Below are 21,615 nucleotides of genomic sequence, written 5' to 3' on the forward strand. Positions count from 1 at the left end.
GGCTGGAATATCTTGGCTCCCAGCAGCTGGTGGAAGAGCTGCTGCCCATGGGGAACCACCAAAAAGCAGTGTTCCTGCCCAGCTGGCTCAGAGTTGCAGCTGACACAGCCTGGTTTTGCAACACAGGTGTTTCAGATCGTGCATGTGTATCGTGTACGTGCAGCTGCCACGTGAAGCTCACGTTGACATCCACGGATTGGGCAAAGGGTAACCCTCACGGTTATCCAGGGGGTGTGTGCAGAGCTGGGCCCTGCAGACAGCCCTGAACTGGCAGGGCTGAGCTCTGCCCAACGTGTGGGAACAAGGTAAACCTCCAGATGCCATCAGCCCCAAGTTGAGGATGTCCACCTTCAGAATACAGCAGTTAAATAATCTCCATCGAGGCAAAAGGAGATGTTTGTTAGTCCAAGGCAGAAATCCGTGTGTCTTGCAGGGTGTTAATCTGATCTGAAGCCCTTTTTTTTTTTTTTTTTTTTTTTTTTTTTTTTTTTTTTTTTTTTTTTTTTTTTTTTGGTGAGTTTCTAATCAATTCTTAAACTTCTGCCTAGGACAGGACTGAAATCCCTGCAATCTTCTACATCTCTGCTGGCCTGCAGGAGAGCTGCATGGGCAGTGCCACTGTGGGCCACCCCAACCTGCTCGTGGCACGTCCCCTGCTTTGCCTGGTGGCCCCTACAACACCACAGCTGGATTTCAGTTTGGGCTTCTCTCAGCAGTGTCCAGGAGTGGGCAACCAGCAACACCAGGTGAGGTGCCCTCTGCTTTGTTCCCATCGGTGTGCACTCCTTACAGCTCCCCAGAAATGAATCCCCAAACTCCACCTTGGGCTGGTGCCTTCCCCGTAACATCCAAGATGTTCCCCAAGGACAAAATGATCACAATGACATTTAACTCCGCCTGACCAGGGCCAGATTCAAACCAGTCATCTCAGCATTGGCTGCACGTCCCACTAGCGGGTTTTAAACTGATGGTGCCAGTGGGTTTTATTTAAAATACCATTACTGTTCATTGGGTGGGCTTTTAATGTGGTTTTTTTCTTTCTCTTTTTTGTTCCCTTTTTTTTTTTTTTTTTTTTTTTTTTTTTTTTTTTTTTTTTTTTTTTTTTTTTTTTTTTTTTTTTTTTTTTTTTTTTTTTTTTTTTTTTTTTTTTTTTTTTTTTTTTTTTTTTTTTTTTTTTTTAGGGAAATGTCATCCTTGTTTTTCCAGGTTACAAATTCCTGAGTTTATACTGCACTTAACACAGTCTCCCTTCTCGAATGTTGAGCTGTTTACAGCATGCTGGCAATATGCACCATTTCCCTTACCATCTGTAATGCCAGATGTAGTAAAACTTCATTTCAGTACAGTGAATTAGGGCCTCTATTGCGTTGGTTTTGAATAGATGCAAAGACTTAGACCTGGAGGACTTGGAGTAATATCGTTCCTCCTGTGACTGGTCATTTGTGCAGCATCTTTTATGTTTGCCGTGTTAATTAAGGGAAAACATCTTTACCGTCATTTTTCTTTTTACCAAGAGCTCACTGGGAAACATCTGAAATGAGGGAATCCTAGTCTAAACACTGAAGTTTAAACTGCAAACTTTCTTAAAGAAACACTCCTTTGAAAGACATCGTTCTTTTAATAAGTCCAATACACGGTATATACAAAAGCCCCTACTAGATATATATATATGTGCATGTATATATATATATATATATTTATATGTGGAATGCATTCACTTTTCTGTGTTCACAAATATTTTAATGGTGAAATGTTAAGTCTTTAATCTGTTCCTGGCACCAAAATGTCTTTGTTCCTCATCCACTTGTGTTACTCGAAATTTATCTGTGAAGAGCTAGCAGGGAAAAAAAGAAGGATTTTGCTTTTTTGTTGTTGTTATTGTTGTTGTTGAATGGTTCCCTATTGGGATTCTCAGCCAGCAATATAAAGTTGCTATAATGTGTTGGGTACAACTTTAAATCCTCATTATAATCATGTGTTCCTTGGAGTAGGTAAGTCAATAACTATAGGTGGATTAAGTGGCTGGTAATTCACAGTGCACACAGATGCATTCACATAGGTAGTGGTTCCATCAGCCATGACACCATAACCTACAAAGGAAGAAAAACTCTGATTACTCTCATTATTCACCATTATCTTCTTTATTTTTCAACTCTTCACCTTTCCCACACAATGGTAAGTGCTGCATTTATCGCTCAGAAGGAATTTAAAAATTCTCTTGGTCCCCTGAAAAAAAACCATCTTTGTCCTACTGAACTTTTTGCCGCCTTTTAAATTGTGTAAGAAAAACAAAAGAGCCCCTCACTGGCTAGGGGCAATAATCTCTGGCAGCCAGCTCACCAAACCTCCTTAGAAAGACAGATACTTTTCTCTGCAAAGCTTTCTTTCTTAAAACCATTTTAGTTTTGGGAAGGATGAGAAAGTAGATATTAGGCATTATTAAAAAAAAAAAAAAAGTGCTTCTGATCATTTATGTTTCCAGTCATCAGTGCAACAAACTCTGGGCTCTTTTAATCTTTCCACCTTTCTTTCCTGCCCAGTGTTGAACACAATTTAGCAAACAATGAAGAAAAAGCATTGCTTGACTTAAGGGAGGTATGTGAGCATGTGCAGCTGGGCAGGATTTTTCTATAGCAGCAACCCCTTCTTCCTATGTGTTTGAAGTTGTTAACGAATTTCCACCAAATTTGATGGAAAGACACTAAAATTCCTGCCCAGGGAGAGAAAAAAAAATGGCTTTATTAATGCATTTTCCAACAGACAAGGTGAATTCATAACCCAAGACACCATAACAACTTCCACACAACTGTGTGTCTCACCAGTGGTGGAAAAGCTTCAACCACATCTCATGTCTGGCCAGGCACCCAAACCAGACAATTCCAGAGCTAAATCTGCAGAAAATCAAACTTCCAGCCCTAATGCCTGTAAAAATACTGTGAAATGCTGTTTCAGAAAGAGAAGAAGAAGCCCTTTAACAGCCCTGGTGTCTTGAGAAAGCAAAAGCTCTCCATTGTGAAAAATCTTGTCATGAATGACCAGGAAAAAAAAACATAAGCTTGATTACACTAAAACTAAAAGCTGGATGTTGGAAACTTTCATTGAAATATTTTGATCAACGTGAAGAATTCACAATCAGAAATACATGATCACTTGGTAGAAAGTGTTTGCATTAATATTCAGTCTCATCATTAGTGAAGTTAATAGGGAAATGTATTTGTTGTTGCATGCACTGAGTTCCAGCCATTCAAATCCTGAGTACCTGGGACCCTGTGGTTTTTCTGAGTGCAGTTTTGTGTCTTACAGAAACATTGGCAGTTGGATCGTTTGCAAACAAAGAAACAGTAGCCAATTTCCTTTTCCTTTTTTTTTGTACCTCAAAATACCCTGAATAATGCAGGGCCTCCTGGACTCCCCACGGAAAAACCACACTATAATTAGGGACTAGGGAGGGAAGAAAACTCTGCTGGGACTTTGTGTCTTCTTGGCCACACATTTGGAGGTTTGCTGGAAGATTCCTGATGCTGTGGCTTGTCACTCCTGTCCTACTGCCAGCAGAGTTTTCTTGGCCACGACCTCAGCTAAGGATTGGCTGTGATGGGAAAACCAGGATTTTAGTCCCTGCCATGCTGCTTGTCACTTCCACGGGTCCATCAGCAGGAAACCCATGTGCAGAGGTATTTTTTGGCAGACACAGCAAGTGCAGGGGGGGGGGGAATAGGGAAGAAACATCTCTTCTGAGCATCCCTTCCCCCAAGATGTTCAGTAAATGACTGCTGCAGATGCAGCTTTCCTCACTCAGAGGGAGAACTCATCTGTTCAAATCATGAATTCTCTCTACAAAGTGCAGCTTCATTTGCACAGGCTGCCTGCAAAGGGAATTCTCCTCTGCAGAGATTCAGCATCCCCCTGCAAAACAGGCTATGCAGTTCCCCACTTGTTTTCCCTAAATTATGATAGTTAACAAGAAGAGTACCTTGTTTCTGTGCTTCCACACCTACTGTGCCAACTGCATCAATTCACGAGTTTTGCCATTCCAGGGAGGTGCCACTCTCTCCCCTTGAGAGCCAAAGTTGGGCTTGGTTCTAGCAGATGTGATTTTGTTTACCTGCCTGAAACTTCAAGGCTTGCTGTTTGCTTGGATCCCCTGCAACCCACTTGGCTTACAAGTTCTGAAAGAGTGATGAGTTTGAACTGTGTTCACCTGCTCTTTTGTCTGGAATATAAAAGGTGCTCTAACAGCATTATTTGTTTATTCTGTGATTCAGCAGCACTTGGGACATTACCCAGGCATTAAGAGGTCACCACAGAGGAGGCACATGAGGAGAATGGATTTAATCCCTGAGCTGTAAAACAATGATCTGAACATCTCTTCCATCAGTTTTAATCCAGCACACCTCTCAGCAATGTCCTTTTTAATGTGGGGTGAAAGCTCCCAGCAGCAAGCCAGGATAGGATTTTTTGGCAAGGGCCATGTTTCTTCTCAAAACCCGGATGCCAGCTACTCCAGTTTTTCCATTTCTGCCCTGGTGAGACCCACAGAGATCCTACATCCAAGGCTGGAGCGGGCCCAGAAGCAGAAATCTGGCAGTAGTGGAGTACCTTTTCCTGCCAGTAAGTTAATACTGCCAAGGACTAAGCAGCTGATTATAAACACTCACATGCCAATGGGTCACCTTTTGCACAGCCCAGTGATTTCCTCTTCTGGGGGCACTGCTTGAAATCCTTGACATGTGAACAGGGCAGACATCATCTACCTCTCCCTTTGCCTGGAGGTGCACTCCTGCTGTCACCAACTTGAGCAGAGCATTTTTGTCACCATTTGTTGACTTAAGTGAACTCTTTTTTTTTTTTTTTTCCCAGCTAAATATCAAATAATCAAGAGAACCACTGTTTTGTCTGGGCAAAAAATGTTTCCCCTGGCCGAGCATCTAAATGCATCAATAAATATCTTGGAACTTCTACCCAAGGCACTGGTGACATCCCTCTTGAATTCAGCTTCAGATATGCCCTTTATTGTACAATCTTGAAGCTTAAGCCTTAGAAGAACCTCTCAGAGCATTCCTACCCATTTCAGAGACACAGAAAAACCGAAACACAGAGAGCTTGCATGAATTATCTTAACTCACAGATTCAGCTGAGGACAATACAATCCATCAGTCCTAATGTTTAGTAACTACTGGGCTTGTGTTCTTATTTTAAAATTCACAGCAATCCTCCCTGTGAAGGAAGCATCACCCTCTTTCGTAGATGTGGAAACTGAAAGGGAAGCTGAAGTACAAATGCTGAAATGTGAGTATCAGCTGATTTCATCTCTATAAATGCAGCTAAATATGTATCTGAATTCTAAGAGTTCAGACGTTCGAGTTTGAAAATGCTACTTAAACCTTCTGTGTTGGTGGTTTCTAAACATAGATGGAAAGAAATGTGTTCTGACCTTCATGGATATGTCCAAAAACGTGAAGCCTTGGCTGTATTCGTCTCTGGACTGTGTTCAGCAGCTCGACACATCCTACCCGTTGCATTTTCTTGGGAACCCAGTCTAGAAAACCTTTGGAAAAGAAAGGAAAGCTTTCAAAGAAGGCAGGTAATCTGCAGCTGTGCTGTTCCTCAGCGTTTCTGAGATTTAATGGCTTTTCACAAGCAGCCTCAGAAGAGCTGACATGATAAAAACTGTGTTGGTGAATAGAAGAGGAAGGAAGGAAAAACACTCAAGGAAAACCATAAAAGCTCACCTGGATAAAATGAACTATGATAATCCTTACCAGTTGTTTTTCAAGGAATAAAAAAAAAAAAAAAAAGAAATCACGGCAATTCAAGCATTTTTTGCACTGCTATAAATGGGAAAACTCAATGTTTCACCCATTTTTCTTCCTTGAAGAGGGTGAGGTGCAAAGAGCAGCGAGTCCAAAGCGAGTCTCCAGGCAACCTAAATGAACTTTTAGCTGTTTGAATCTAATCCTGAGATCCACTTCTTTAAATGGAACACCTTGACTGGTGCAATGGAATCTGTGTTAATAAAACTGTATCACATTGAATCCTAGAGTAGGGGAACTCAGACGAGGGACCTTCTGTGTGCCCAAAAAAAAAAACATCCTCAGGCAAAACTGGTTTAACCAATTCATGACACAGCAAGCCCCACTTGCCTAAACTTATGGACAGGAAGAGAAACTCAGGCCTTTTGCAGTAGATATATATTGAAGTGCTATATTTACGTGCACAAAGATGGTGTGAAAATGTGTATTTCGTATGAATACAGCCAGAAATATTGCACCAACTTGCCTCTTTATCTAAAAATACTGCAGGGGGATGTTTACTGCCAACTGAAGTCTCATGTTTTCCTTCAAAGTAGTACTAGAAGAAGGATCTTGTTGTGTCAGAGGGTTTGCAATAACCACTCTGATTTCTTTCTGTTTTTCTGCCACCGTCACCAGGCTCAAATTTGGAAACCTGAAAAGATAAAATCTTCCTGGTTTTATTGTGTTGTTCTGGCCATTTTCCCCGTGTGCCTGTCGTAGCTTTGTGTCTCCTGGATTGCTGCAGTCTTGTGAATAGATTGTGCCTTTAGCACAGAGTTACAGAGCCTGGACCTGGTTTTCATGGGTTTCCTTTTGATGTCCACTCAAGCATGGCTAAGCAGCAACCAACTGGCTTAAAAGCCCAGGACTGTGGTATTCAAGCTCCTGGAAAAGCTCTCAGATTTGCTAGAGCTTCAGGGTAGGTTCACACATTGAGAAATGTCTCTTTATAGCTGCCAGTGCTTGAAAACTGGGCTCAAAGTACACTGTGGGGTTGTATGAAAATGGTCAGAGTTTGCCCTTCTGTCATAGAGAGATAGGTCCAGTTTTCAGAAAGAAGATGGGAATGCAGCATCCTAATGCCAAAAAGAGGAAGTTCTGCTTATGATCAAAAACTTTTTAATTCATTCAGATTTGTACCTTCCTCTGTTTGGCACCTGTGAGGGGGGTGAACAAAGAGAAAGCCCCTCTGAATCACAGGCAGAGCAGAGCAATGTTCTGCTGAGCTCACCAGTCACTCACAGCAGGTCAAAATTTACTGCAGGAAACAAGAAGTGTTTAAGATGTTAAAGTGCAGCCAGAAATTCCTCTGGAATCCAGTGATTCCTTTTTTTTTTTTTTTTTTTTTTTTTCCCCAGAATAAACATCTTATAACCACGGGTTTTGTTACTTCAGTGATTTGAAACAGTTAATTGTCAAAACGTCTGTGGAGAACAGGAAGCCAAAAGTGTTTCCACTTGAAAAACTTCACAAACAAAAATCCATAAAATTAACTTCTCCATTAAATTAAGCATTATTTATGTTGAACATGTTTTTGTTTACATGCATTATCACCCTTCTGAAGCCTTCCCATATGTTTGCAGCTTATTATGTACACCTGACTACACAAACTAAGAATAATTGATTACACCTAGCTAACAATTAGAGTTCATCTTAGGGTTTTTTTAATGTTTGGTTACTTGAAACAGGTTTCTGCAGCTGTCAGGAAAGTATAAATCTTTGTCACAGACAATCAAGCAGACAGCTGCAAATGAAGACTTAAAGGTGAAATTAAATTAAAAACAAAGAAAAGAAAAGTGAACTTTTGGAAGAGAAATAAAAGCATCGTAAATGCAGGGCTTTAGGAATCGGGGAAAATGCTTTGAAAGTTATACCATACGTAAAAGTGACAACAACATGCTGATATGGAAATGAGCATTAGCACTGAACCCATCGTCATAAGCACTGTATTTCATAAGCTGTGAAATAGATGGCATCTCTTTGCTAATAACTAACAGGTTACTAATGAAATGATCAATAATATAGCTGTTTTAACCTTTGTTTTCTTATCCTGTGGGTATCATCCCAAAGCACTACTCTAAAACAGAAGAAAAAAATTACTCAAGTTTTTGTCGCTAACTGAGAAACAAAGTCCATAAACTCTTACTGCTGCTTCTGCATCTAAATCACACCATTTCAAATCTCTGGAATAATGTACTAATTCGCTTAGGAGGATGCACGCTCTTGAAGTGAGGGAATGAGAAAGCAGCACAGAAAATGGATGATGAATCTACTTTTTTAGGCAGCTCTGCTGGAGAAAAAAAACCCTAAAATTTGCAAGAGGACTGATTGTTATTTATGATCATTGGGAACAGCTCTAGTGGTGCTGCCCAAGATCAGAACAACAATAATCAGCATTCTGATTAAAATAATTGGCTGGGAGGTTCAAGGAGGATCCTGTCTCCCAAAATGTCTGTGGACAGAGCTGGGCAGAGCCACACAATGAGGAGGTTCCCTATATTAGGCAAAGCTCTAATTTCTTTCAATATATTTGTTGCCCTGGGTGTCAGGGAGAGCAGCAGCTGATGGGTTCTGTGCCTGAGCCATCTATTAATGAATCAGTAAGAGAGAGACAAAGAAACAGGAACTATTAAAAAAAAAAAAAAAAAAAAGAAAATTCTTGGAGGATGGTTTAAGATTAAAAATTTAAAAAGAAAAAAAAAAGAACAAATACTGAGACATGGAGGCGGGGGGAAATTCACATTATTCCATTGCAATCAGTGAAGATGGGCGGCTCTTCCTCAGAATTACTATAATTATTAAATTACTTTTCAATTATTAAATGTATTATTAAAGTATGTCTGTTGAGTGAGGGAAGATAATCTGTGTAGAGGTTCTCCTCCCTCTGCAGATCCCAGAGGCTACTGGAGAGGCCTGGTGGCTGAATTATCAAGGTGGTTGAAGCTGGGTGGTGTGAACCCCTCTCTCCACTTTCCAGCACCGGACTGCAGGTGAATCTTTGGGTCAGCTGAAGGTTGGATATTTTTTTTACAGCTGGTTTTAAAAACAATTCTGAAAGTGCTGAAAAAGCTTCTGGCAAACTTTGGAGCTGATACCTCAGGATCCAAACAGTTAATTTCTGGCATCCATGATAGAGGCTCGTATTAAAATCAGTCCATGGCATGAGACTCCACTTAAGGTGAAGTATCAAAACACAACCCCTGCTGTGAGAAACTACACTCACAAAGAGGTGCTTTCCCCCGGGATTAGTGAACAGGGGAATGCAAACATGTCTTTCTTAAGAAAACAAAACACAAACCCTTAAGATACTTTCTCCTCCAAGCTCTGAAAGGGAAGAAAGGGTGGAAGACAAGAGGGTTTTAGGGGTCAGGAAATGGGGGAGACTAAAGGTTTGAAGAAACCAGCTGCCTTCATTTCACACAAAGTACTCAGCAGAACCCTTCAGTCCATGTTCCATGTCTGTGTCCATTTATTAAATTAATGAGAGTTAAACACACAGTCACGTCAAATATAGATTGCTGTAAGTTAAATTCATCAAAAAACAGCCTCAAGCCTTTTCTGGACAAGTTCATGTGATTATATCATCTCTGCAAACAAAGGTCATTTCACAATTTTCTAGAATACCAGAAATCTCTTATGGCTTTTGTATCATCTCTGTTGATATTTGGAAAACACACATGCAAAACTATTTCTTTTTGATCTGCTCCTGTTGCCAGACTGTACTACAGATAAGCAACTCACCCATGCTGTCCGAAGAACAGGCAAACTATGGCAGCATTTGGGTTTGTGAGGCAGAAGGGGCACCAAGTCAGCACAGGCAGGAAAAACAGAGATTCTGGGTACTTGTTAAAGTGACAAAAAATAAGATCCTAATCCTACATTTCTCTTCCAGCAGGCTCCATGCTTTCAATCTAGTAATTTCACCACTGGCAGATTAGACAGATGCACAGGTAAACGAGCCCCTGCTTATTTATAAAGCTCGTTAAGGCTTTATGTGCCGAGGTTTTATTTTTCAAGCCGTTATTTAATTCCCTACCACTGGGCACAGGTATCATAGGCAATCATGAGCTGAAGTCCTGGTGCCGCTGAAATCAGTCTGCATGTGTACTTTTGACTTTTTTTCCAGTCAGGATTGCACCCTGTTTCTGAGGAGAGCCAACAGTTTCTGCACAATCATCCGAAACGCACAGCTAAGAGCACTTGTATTTTCTTACCGAGAGGTGGTCCGTGTGTTATAAGAATATCTATTCCATCTGGAATAAGGTTCCATTTCTCTAATAGTGCTTGGCCTCGTGGAAGATTAAAGCCCCAGCCATAAAACCAAGGTTGCCTGCCAAGAGAGGAGGAGAATGTCTTCAGTGCTACTTTCCATGTACTGGTTATCTAATTAAAACACTGAGATTGACTCTCCACTAGCGTGGAATTTGAAGACACAAGCAGCATTCATTTTCTCCTTTGTGTGCACAGTAAACCCCTCTCTCCATACAACCAGTATTATTTAACTTGGATGGCAAACCAGTGCAGTCCTCACCACTTCCAGCAGACAGTAAAACATTCACAGTATTCCTGTGACTACTTTCAAGACCTGGATACCAAGATCTCCCTGTGTGGATCATCCTGCTCGGCTCCCACAACATTTAGAACACCTGTCTCAAGACATCTACATGTGGATATGTCTCACATTGGCTCCCACAGCATTTGGCCCTTATCCTATGACCAGCTGGGCAAGGACAGCCCCTGGCACAGTGACAGATCCCGCTCCAAAGTCAGAGACATCCTCTCTGCTGCTTTGTTTCCCTAATTGGATGCATCCTATCAGAACAAGAATGCTGCTGCTTCTCTCACACATAGATTTTCTTCTGTCCTCTGGTGTGTTGACTTGCTTTTAAGTAAGACTTTCCATATTCAGGACTTCTTATCAGACAGGCATTTACATTTTTTTAAACCATATTTATGGAGCAGCTGATCGTGGAGCAGCAGGACTGTAACACTGCCAGTCAGAACACAATTTATCCACATCTTGCTATCCCATTGATTAAAAAAACCTGTATTTCACAGCAATGTTAAATTATGTCTTGCTGACGAGGCTCCAATTCTAGGCCAGAAAACTGAGGGGTTAGTTTTAGGTTGGAGATTTTATAATCTTCTGACAGACATCTTTTGGCCACACCAATATTTGAAGAACAATGAATAGGCTGCTTTTCTTCCACAGACAAAAAGAGCCTCAACTGTTGACGACTGAAAAGGTTTTCTGTGTCCACATCACATCTAGCTCTTCATCATGTGCCCTGCATCACCAGGGTCTGGAGAAACAGGTGTCTAAGGAAGAAAAAACCAAAAAAGTGAAACCTTGTACATGTGCCACTGGGACCAGAAATACATCCCAGCCTTCAGAAGCTGTGAGGAGGGAGGTGAAGAAGGTGTGTGAAGAAGAGATGTTAACAGCACTAGCAATGAAGCAGAAATCTTGCTCTGAGTCATGTTGCTCAGACCAAGGCAACTGGCTAAGATAAAGACATACTAGGGCTACAAAATCCCACTTTTCTGTTTGCCTGTTCAACTCCTGGCAGCGTTTCCTCAGAGGAGGAACAGCACCTGGCTCACAGGCACGTGACTTCTCACCTTCCTGCTGCTGGGTGGTAACTCATGGTCTGGACAGGAGGCTCAGGAGAGACCTTATCCCTCTAAAATTCCCTGAGAGGTTGTAACCAGGTGGGTATCAGTCTCTTCTCCCAGGTAACAATAGATAGGACAAGAGGAAATGGCCTCAAGTTGTGCCAGGGGAGGTTTAGATTGGATATTAGGGAAAAATTCTTCACCAATAGGTCAAGCTCTGGAACTGAGGCACCATCCCTGGAGTTAGCTAAAAGCTGTGTAGATGTGGCACTTGGGGACATGGTTTAGCAGTGTTAGGTTTATGGCTCAGTGCTCTTAAAGGCCTTTTCCAACCTAAACAATGCTGGGATTGTAGTACCTGGCTCGCTCTGCACTGACACTGTCCCACAGAGCCAAACCCCAGCCTGTGCAGCTTGATCAGCCCCTCTTTACCTTCAGCTCTCCACTGACAGAATGGGAGTATTTTTATCACACAGGAATGCCCTAAGAATAAATAAACTGAAGTTTGTGGGGTGCTTGGGTTTTAGAGAAGTGGGAGGCTTTATAAAAATACACGGTAGTCAGGCTTTTTCTGAACTCTCCATCCTTTCCTGCCTCAGGATTGCATTCCACACCTTACACACCCAGTATCTTTCTTCACCCAGATGAAAACACTCAACTGTTTGGCAAATAGTCTGTACGCCCAGGGCACGTTTTCCAGGAGCAAAATCTCACTGACAGAAGATATTTGCGAGGGCAAATAGGAGGCAAAAGGAGTGTGAGCACAGTAAATCATGTTTTTAAAGCCACTGACGGTGGATATACTGCCCTTCTCCCACCTGTCACTCACCCTGGTGCTGCTGCACATGGGTAGATTCATTAGATTAGGAGAGATTAGACAGATTAGGTAGATTAGAGAAGGGTGCTAGTAATGCCAAGGTTGTGGGTTTAATCCCTGTGTGGCTCAATCACTTAAGATTTGGACTTGATGATCCTTGTGGTTCCCTTCAAACCCAAAACATTCTGTGATTCTGTGACAGGATCATCCCCCCAGCAGAACCAGCCCCAGGAAACAAACTGAGGGGAAAGATGGACTTTTTCTAAGAAGAAAAGATCAGAATAATGATTCAAAGAACACAACGAAGCATTTATAAAGAGAAATAACCACGACTGTAACACAGGTCTGCCCACCAGTCAGCTCAACCCCGCTGAAATCCGGATGACCACAAACAGCATCTGCAGCTGGGGGAGGCTCTGCTTCCTCTACCAGGGCCACACTACAGGGCCACTCTGTGAAAAGCCCATTTCCCCTTATGAATAGGCATGATCTGCTTATTAAGACAAGCAGCACTTTCCCCCGTGCCTCCCTCCCTCGCTCCCTTTGTGGTGCCTGCAGCCGAGCGCGGGGCTGGTAAGTTATTCATGCTGGAGCTGTTCTTTTGTGAGGGGGAGATGTTACAACTTGTGTGATTTGCCATTATGCTGTCTTTTGTGACAATCACGAGATGGAAAGAAGTGTCTGGAATATTTCTGGCAAAAAAACACACCCAAAGTCCAAGAAAGGATTCAGTGGAGGATGCTGGCATGCTTCAGAGCTGAGAGAAGAAAGACAAATCACACACTTCAGTGCCCCCAAAGCAAAACCATCTTTATAAGCACGCAGGGATTTTATAAATCCCCAAGTCCCTTCTTCCGAAAATTTATTGCAAAATAGCCATCAAAGTTTCTGAGTAGGGGAAAAAAAAAACCCCCAATCTTCCCTAATACCCACCAACAAGTCTGTGACCTGGATATCATGCAAAGACAACTTGGTCTAGAATTTCCATTTCTGATGGAACCTGAAAGCAAAGTTAAATTCTTCATGTCAAGCACTGAATTTCTGTATTCTCGCTTAGTGCTTACTCAGGAAAAGTAAAATATTTTCATAATTTATGTTTCAACAATAATATTTTACATTTAACAAAGAAAACGTTGTGTATGTTCTATAAGAGAAAAATCCACTATTCTAAAAAAAAACCCAAAACAAACCACCAAGAAAAATTTATTTGGCAATTTAAGACATCCGTCATTAGTGTCTCTCACCTCTGAAGTGAAGCACTCCTGTAGAAATGTACTTTGATTTAGGTCTTACCTTCTTAAAGCAAACTGTTCGAGTGTTTCCACACACTACTGAGATTCAATTGTATTATTATTTTTATAAGAATAATGCTTGTCTACATATAAGACTCCAGGGGGAAATACATCAGATGTGAATTTGTTTACAGCACAATTAACCTTATGTTAAAAACATATGAACAAGTTTTGCAGGTCAAATAATCTACCACACAAAAAGGGCTGAATTATCCGAGTTTGTGGGAGCAATCGGATGTTGCTTTATGTACTGAATTTCTATCTTTCTGTTCTAAAGTAACCATTGGAATAATTTTCTTACAGAATGATAGTTGCTATGACAACCATAGCAAATTTTCCTTTTCTGAAACAGATGTCTCATTTAGTTGAAAATTAGAATGTGAAAAACCCATGGGAAAAATTAATTCAAACTTTAACAGAACACTGACTACAATGTAATCTCTTATAGGTTAACCCCTTAACATCTCTCTGCACTCTTCTAGTAACCTTCTCATAAATTCTAATTAAACCAGTTTAACCTCCTAGAAATGACCTTCTTAGCTATCATTACCGCTTTAGTTGTCTTTGAAAGAATCATTTCTGTTACAACAGTAACAGAAAAAAGTCACACTAAAAAAATAATGGTCAAACATATTACTACTTTAATTACTTATTAGGTTCTTTTTTTTCTTTTATTCAGCTACTACTGGAAAGAGCCAACACGTAGTCCAAGAATTCTTTTGTCATTTAAATGGGGCACAACTTGGTTTTACGTGTGATCTACTGTAAAGGGTGATGAACTACACGGATTTCACCTGTCATTTACCTGAACACTGAAGGATTTCCATTTCCAAACCACCTCAATCTGCTCAGCAGAAATACAATGAAAAAAAAAAAAAAAGGATACTTGATGGGGAGAATTATCAGTGTACATGGATTTTTCTATTACAGGCAAGAGAGACTGAAATTTGATTCTCTATTACCTCGATTAGTAGCAAAAAACGCAGGACTAAACCACAACATGCAGATCATTGTACATCCTAATTTCTACAGTTTCCTACATGTTGGTTGTTTTTTTGTGTTTTTTTTGTTTTGATTCTCTTTTTTTCAGCTGAAAGGCAAATTGTCTCTCTAGAATTCCTTTGCTTACCAAATAAACCTCAAAGGCTCCCAAACACGTGTAACTTTCCTCCACAACAGTTGACATTTTTTTCTCCTTTCAGAAAATAAACAGATATTGGTCGGCGACTGTAAAGGAGCTCAGTGGGAAAAGAATGGACCAAATCAACTTCCTCAGTCTCGCTGCCCTTCCTGAGAACAGCAGAGCTGCACATATTTGATATTTAGAAGCCTGGACTAGGCATGTTGAAAGCCATACTGGTAGGAGGGACTGGTCAAGGGCCACGGAGCACAAAAAGCAGTTAAGATTCAGCAGCACAACCCCAGGTAAAACTCACCCCTGATTCTCAGCCCAAGAAAAGTCAGTGTTGGATGTTTAAATCTGATTTTTTGTTGATATAATCTTACTATTTTAACTAGCTACACTCCTGTGAGCATGGGTATACAGCACTGTATACAATATATACCTTCCTTATCTGCCTGCTGTTCACATTCTACAGGTGTTCGTATTTTACATTCCCCATCACCTGAATTCAGCTGAATTTACTCAATTTTGCCTTTTTAGCCTTTCCTCAGTCAGTAACTAACTGGTTTACGGAGTTGCTTTTTACTCTACTTTCTCTCCAAGTAAGGATTCACAAAACCTTTTTTTTTTTTTTTTCCCTTTTTTTGGGGGGTTATTGGCCATTTCAACATCTAAAGTAGTTGTGAAATAACACTTATCTTTCTGTCTTTTCTTCCTCACATGAGAGGACCATCCAAAGCAGGCAGGGACAAAAGCAGCTCTCAAGTCCCTGGTGCTAAGAATAATTAGGAGGGCACTGTTTGCTTATGGGCTTTGAAATAATATTCAACATCTTGGCATCTGAGCCAACAGCACAACTGAGATCTAAGGGAAAACAGGTTTCAGAGGTCTGGAGGAGCATGAGGAGATTTATGTTATGATTAATTTCCATGTGGGAGAGAGAAGGGGTGGTATGATTTTAGAGACCAAGTATGAAAGCAGGGTACAAAAAGAATTAAACTATGCAAAGAAAACTTAAATTCACTCATTCATAACACTGGAACCAGGTCTTTTTTTAATGAAGTCTAAGGCCTCATAATTAATAAATGCAAACTCCTCTCATTCCATTAAACTCAGATCCTCTACCACTCTCCTGGCCATCACAGACAACATTCCTTCCAGGGGGAGGGGATTCTGCTGAGTTTGTGCCTTACTTGCTTTGCATCCAAGGTTGTCACTCTTGAAACTCTGAATCAAATTAAATTATTGTTTTCACAAAAGGAAAGGAGGATAAAAATCAAGAGTATGGTCCCTTTGTCATTAATTATTTCTTTTGCAATTTGAGTTGATGAAATCATTCCTCTTTTGTTTAGGAAAGGATTTCATACATCTCTGCCTGGAAAGAAGAAAGAATGAGCTGTGACTAATAGGAACCGATATTTCTAAACATTAATCTGTTACAAAACAATGAAAAATGATATGAAATCTCCTTTATCTTCATAAAAAGAAAACAAGAAGGTACCAGGTAAGGAGAAAATTTAATGAAAGACCGAATTTAAAACACACCAACACCAAATGTAAATAGTTTATCTCATTCTGCTGGAAGGCAAATCATAATATCCCATATGATATTTGTTTAAAAATAACAAAATAACCAAAACAAAGAAAGGTAAAAGCTAATTTGGAATAATTAGTCAAAAGATTCAGTGCTGAGGGTACAGATGTAGAACTGTACAGACTTCCAGTCTCATTTTAAACATAAAACTTGCCATGAATGGGCCAACCTGTAAGGAAAAATAATCTGAGGCCCACCTGTGCAGGACATCCTTATGGTTATTCACTGTCAGATGACCAGGCAGCTAAAGAAAAAAGAATGTTTTCCCACACTTCCCACTCCAGTTTTTCCTGGAGTCCCCTAAGAATAAGAGGTTTGCTGCCTGGGGAGATGGAATATCCCTTCCAATGGACATTCTACACTTGTGAGATCTTTTTTTTTTTTTTTTTTACAAGGAGGGTCTCTCCTAGATGAAACATGACTAAAATACGCAGGATATGTAATAGGTGCACTGAGGATCAATAAAAAAGGCCCTCACAGTAGCCACTTCTCAGTTTAGGAACTTACCAGGTTTGCATTCTTTTCTCCAAATACCAGGAGTAATTAGGCCATATGGACTCACTGCCTGCCAGTTCTTTTCCAATTTTCCTTCCTTTTTATTTTTTTTTTTTACCTTTTTTTTTCCCACTTAGAAAATTCCTAGCCATTTTGAGTTAAACAAGCATGAAAATGCTTCCAAGAGTAATAAATTAATCCAGCATGTGTGCATATATGCATGAAGTGTATTATTTTTAATGTTTTCAATTTAGTAACAGATGAACTTATTGTTTGAAAAAGCACACACCAACACTTTGTGTGCCATGTGTCTACCTGAAGTGAGCAAAATCCAAGCAAAGTTCCAAATTCATGCTTTCCTGAAGTCCTAAATTCGCTCCACAGTGGTGGAAACCAACTGCTTCCATATAGCTTTCTACACCAAAAAGGTACAGGTTTAACACCTGGATGCTCCCTCAGCTCGCTAGGAATCTGAGATACCTTAAAAAAAAATCTACTTTTCTGATGTAAATGACATCATTAGAAATATCTGACACACACAGGTGCATCCCTGTGCTGTAATACTGGGAGAGCTTTGTCTGGATTCAGGGGGAAAAAAAAAAAAAGGGTGTTTCACAGATTTTGGAAGAAGCAACTCAGGAATATGAGGTTGTTGTGAGGTTGTGTGGGGGAAAAAGGGCCAAAGCCCAGACAGAACTTTAACTTCTGCTGTAAAAGACAATAAAAAATGTTTCTATAAATGCATCAGCAACAAAAGGATGGCCAAGGAGGATCTCCATGCTTTACTGGATGAGGACAAGGAATGGGGAAAGGGCTGAGATACTCAATGACTTCTTTGCTTCAGTGTTGAAAAGTCAGGCCAGTTGTCCTCAGCCCCCTGAGCTGAAAGACAAGCACGGGGGTGGCTTAGAGGTCTTTTCCAACCTAAAAAAACTATGATTGACTCCAATTTACTTTCTTAGCAGCAAAGAAAATCCTCATTTTAATTCCTTTTAAACAATGCTAATTTACTGAATGAAATAATTTACGAACAGCAGTTCCAAAGGAAGCGCTCTGATGTAAAACAGTTTCCCAACAAGTGGTAAATTACTTTTCCCCCTTAAGATCTGGTCAGGGAAAAGAGAGAGAGCTCAGGCAGCTGTGTAACAACGAGTTCCTGCCACGATGGTTCTATTTACAGCTCCTCAAGTGGAGCACAATGTAAAGTCACCGTCCCCTTCTCGATGTGGTAACTGTGTAAAAAAGCCCAGGGTAAAATGCCGATATTCAAGCTGCTGTGAAGAAGAGAGGCTGATTCTCACCAGGTGTAAACGGCTCAAAAGCTGGTGGAGCCCAGCCAAGCTGTTCCAGCTGAGAATCAGCTCCGTGTAGATCCGCTCCAAACTAGTCAGCTATTTGTGTTTCTCTTGGAATGTCGCCAAAGGGCTCATGGAAGTACCCAACTGTGTTTACATCTTTGAAACATCCTGAAATTGCCGCTGTCTGAGACTACACACCAGACTGCAGATAGAGCTGGGAGTCCTTTTGTTCAAGGGGAGGGAAAAGAGGAGGGGGGGAAGCACCGAAACGACAACAACAACAACAAAAAAAAGCGCTTTAAACTTTAAAATCAGTTCTGTCTCATAAAATTAAACTTCCAAGCAAATGCGAAAAAAAAATAAAGAGAAAACTGCTGTGGGGGATTGCAATTTCACTCTCGTGGTTTATGAACTGCAGGAAAGTGAAGCCAATTCCCTGCAGTGAGATTACAGGTCTCCTCTTCTATAGGTCTTAAATTAAAAACCAGCTGAATCCAAAGTGAGCTAGTTTACTGGATCAGAGGATTCAATTATTTCTGCTAAGTAACTGAATGTGAACTACTTCCTTTTAATAATATACATCTAATAATTACTGCCCAAGAAAGGAACTTTTTTTTTTCCTACCGAGCTAATTAAACTAAAGCAATACATTTTTCAACTGCTCTCAAATTTAACTAAAGTGAGAAACATTGCAAAGCAAACAAATGCAAATCCCCTCTCACAGACAGAAAAGTAAAACCACGGAATGTCGCAAGAAATTGGATTGGCCCAAAAATGTTGCGTTGAAATCAACATAATTCAGGGTCTGCATTCAGCACAGGTGTACTCAGAAGGACATGGAGGAGAAGCACAGCTGCAAAGTGGATGCAAAGCACCTTTGGCTTCATTTACTGCTTCAGCTCCCCCTGCAAGAGGTCACTGTGAGATGTGTTAGAGAACTGATCCAGATCCCTCACGCACAAAAGTAACCGGGAGGTGTCTAATTTACTGATTTTCCTCTGTTGTGACTCCTCTAGGACTGAGCTGTTCCAGACTCCTCAGCCCCAGGCAACGTTGGGAAGAAATTTTATCTGAGAGAAAACGTTTCCTGGAATGTTCTTTAGCAGGAAGAGAAAAAAAGAGGGTATTCCAAACCACTGTGAGTTTAAAAAAAACCCCGTGGGAAATGGTAGAATCAAATTCCTCAGGAGTGGCTAATAACCAGGATTTACTGCATTGGTTTGACTGAGACAACATTTATGGACTACAATAGGTGTAGTTCAGGCTGCATTTTCTATTCACATACCTATTGCAGAGTTTATTCAGTTAATAACAACTGTATTCCTTATAGAAAATTCACCTGGAGTTATTTTTATTTTGTTCCATACACTTTTTTGAAGCCATGTTAATGATTCCTGCTAATTCATTGCAGTCACTTAATTTGTGTGGAAACATTCATTAAAGAGGCCTCTCCTGAATTCNAAAAAAAGGGTGTTTCACAGATTTTGGAAGAAGCAACTCAGGAATATGAGGTTGTTGTGAGGTTGTGTGGGGAAAAAAGGGCCAAAGACCAGACAGAACTTTTAACTTCTGCTGTAAAAGACAATAAAAAATGTTTCTATAAATGCATCAGCAACAAAAGGGTGGCCAAGGAGGATCTCCATCCTTTACTGGATGAGGACAAGGAATGGGAAAAGGGCTGAGGTACTCAATGACTTCTTTGCCTCAGTGTTAAACAGTCAGGCCAGTTGTCCTCAGCCGCTTGAGCTGAAAGACAAGCACAGGGGTGCTTAGAGGTATTTTCCCACCTAAAAAAACCTCTATTATTGGCTCCAATTTACTTTCTTAGCAGCAAAGAAAATCCTCATTTTAATTCCTTTTAAAAAATGCTAATTTACTGAATGAAATAATTTACGAGCAGCAGTTCCAAAGGAAGTGCTCTGATGTAAAACAGTTTCCCAACAAGTGGTAAATTACTTTTCCCCCTTAAGATCTGGTCAGGGAAAAGAGAGAGAGCTCAGGCAGCTGTGTAACAACGAGTTCCTGCCACGATGGTTCTATTTACAGCTCCTCAAGTGGAACACAATGTAAAGTCACCGTCCCCTTCTCGATGTGGTAACTGTGTAAAAAAGCCCAGGGTAAAATGCCGATATTCAAGCTGCTGTGAAGAAGAGAGGCTGATTCTCACCAGGTGTAAACGGCTCAAAAGCTGGTGGAGCCCAGCCAAGCTGCTCCAGCTGAGAATCAGCTCCGTGTAGATCCGCTCCAAACTAGTCAGCTATTTGTGTTTCTCTTGGAATGTCGCCAAAGGGCTCATGGAAGTACCCAACTGTGTTTACATCTTTGAAACATCCTGAAATTGCCGCTGTCTGAGACTACACACCAGACTGCAGATAGAGCTGGGAGTCCTTTTGTTCAAGGGGGGGAAAAGAGGAGGGGGGGAAGCACCGAAACGACAACAACAACAACAAAAAAAAGCGCTTTAAACTTTAAAATGAGTTCTGTCTCATAAAATTAAACTTCCAAGCAAATGCAAAAAAAAAAATAAAGAGAAAACTGCTGTGGGGGATTGCAATTTCACTCTCGTGGTTTATGAACTGCAGGAAAGTGAAGCCAATTCCCTGCAGTGAGATTACAGGTCTCTTCTTCTATAGGTCTTAAATTAAAAACCAGCTGAATCCAAAGTGAGCTAGTTTACTGGATCAGAGGATTCAATTATTTCTGCTAAGTAACTGAATGTGAACTACTTCCTTTTAATAATATACATCTAATAATTACTGCCCAAGAAAGGAACTTTTTTTTTTTTCTACCGAGCTAATTAAACTAAAGCAATACATTTTTCAACTGCTCTCAAATTTAACTAAAGTGAGAAACATTGCAAAGCAAACAAATGCAAATCCCCTCTCACAGACAGAAAAGTAAAACCACGGAATGTCGCAAGAAATTGGATTGGCCCAAAAATGTTGCGTTGAAATCAACATAATTCAGGGTCTACATTCAGCACAGGTGTACTCAGAAGGACATGGTGGAGAAGCACAACTGCAAAGTGGATGCAAAGCACTTTTGGCTTCATTTACTGCTTCAGCTCCCCCTGCAAGAGGTCACTGTGAAATGTGTTAGAGAACTGATCCGGATCCCTCACGCACAAAAGTAACCGGGAGGTGTCTAATTTACTGATTTTCCTCTGTTGTGACTCCTCTAGGATTGAGCTGTTCCAGACTCCTCAGCCCCAGGCAACGTTGGGAAGAAATTTTATCTGAGAGAAAACGTTTCCTGGAATGTTCTTTAGCAGGAAGAGAAAAAAAGAGGGTATTCCAAACCACTGTGAGTTTAAAAAAACCCCGTGGGAAATGGTAGAATCAAATTCCTCAGGAGTGGCTAATAACCAGGATTTACTGCATTGGTTTGACTGAGACGACATTTATGGACTACAATAGGTGTAGTTCAGGCTGCATTTTCTATTCACATACCTATTGCAGAGTTTATTCAGTTAATAACAACTGTATTCCTTATAGAAAATTCACCTGGAGTTATTTTTATTTTGTTCCATACACTTTTTTGAAGCCATGTTAATGATTCCTGCTAATTCATTGCAGTCACTTAATT

The 21,615-nt window shown here is 40.6% G+C and overlaps 1 protein-coding gene across 3 annotated transcripts in view; it reads right to left on the reverse strand.

Annotated features, from left to right (window-relative positions):
• Nucleotides 1-1,203: 1,203 nt before the first annotated feature.
• MPPED1 (metallophosphoesterase domain containing 1) overlaps nt 1,204-21,615 on the reverse strand; it is a 60,140-nt gene continuing 39,728 nt past the window's right edge. For all 3 annotated transcript variants that reach the window (XM_027901746.1, XM_027901745.1, XM_027901747.1), the window contains exons 5-7: nt 10,010-10,125; nt 5,435-5,548; nt 1,204-2,090 (exon numbers count right to left, since the gene is read on the reverse strand). In XM_027901746.1, the coding sequence (XP_027757547.1) occupies nt 1,972-2,090; nt 5,435-5,548; nt 10,010-10,125 (349 nt within the window). In that variant the 3' untranslated portion in view covers nt 1,204-1,971. The remainder of the gene's footprint in view (nt 2,091-5,434; nt 5,549-10,009; nt 10,126-21,615) is intronic.

Source organism: Empidonax traillii, unplaced genomic scaffold (assembly GCF_003031625.1).
Source record: "Empidonax traillii isolate 1590-97213 ecotype Southwest subspecies unplaced genomic scaffold, ASM303162v1 scaffold809:size313224, whole genome shotgun sequence".
In the NCBI taxonomy this organism is placed as follows: Eukaryota; Metazoa; Chordata; class Aves; order Passeriformes; family Tyrannidae; genus Empidonax; species Empidonax traillii.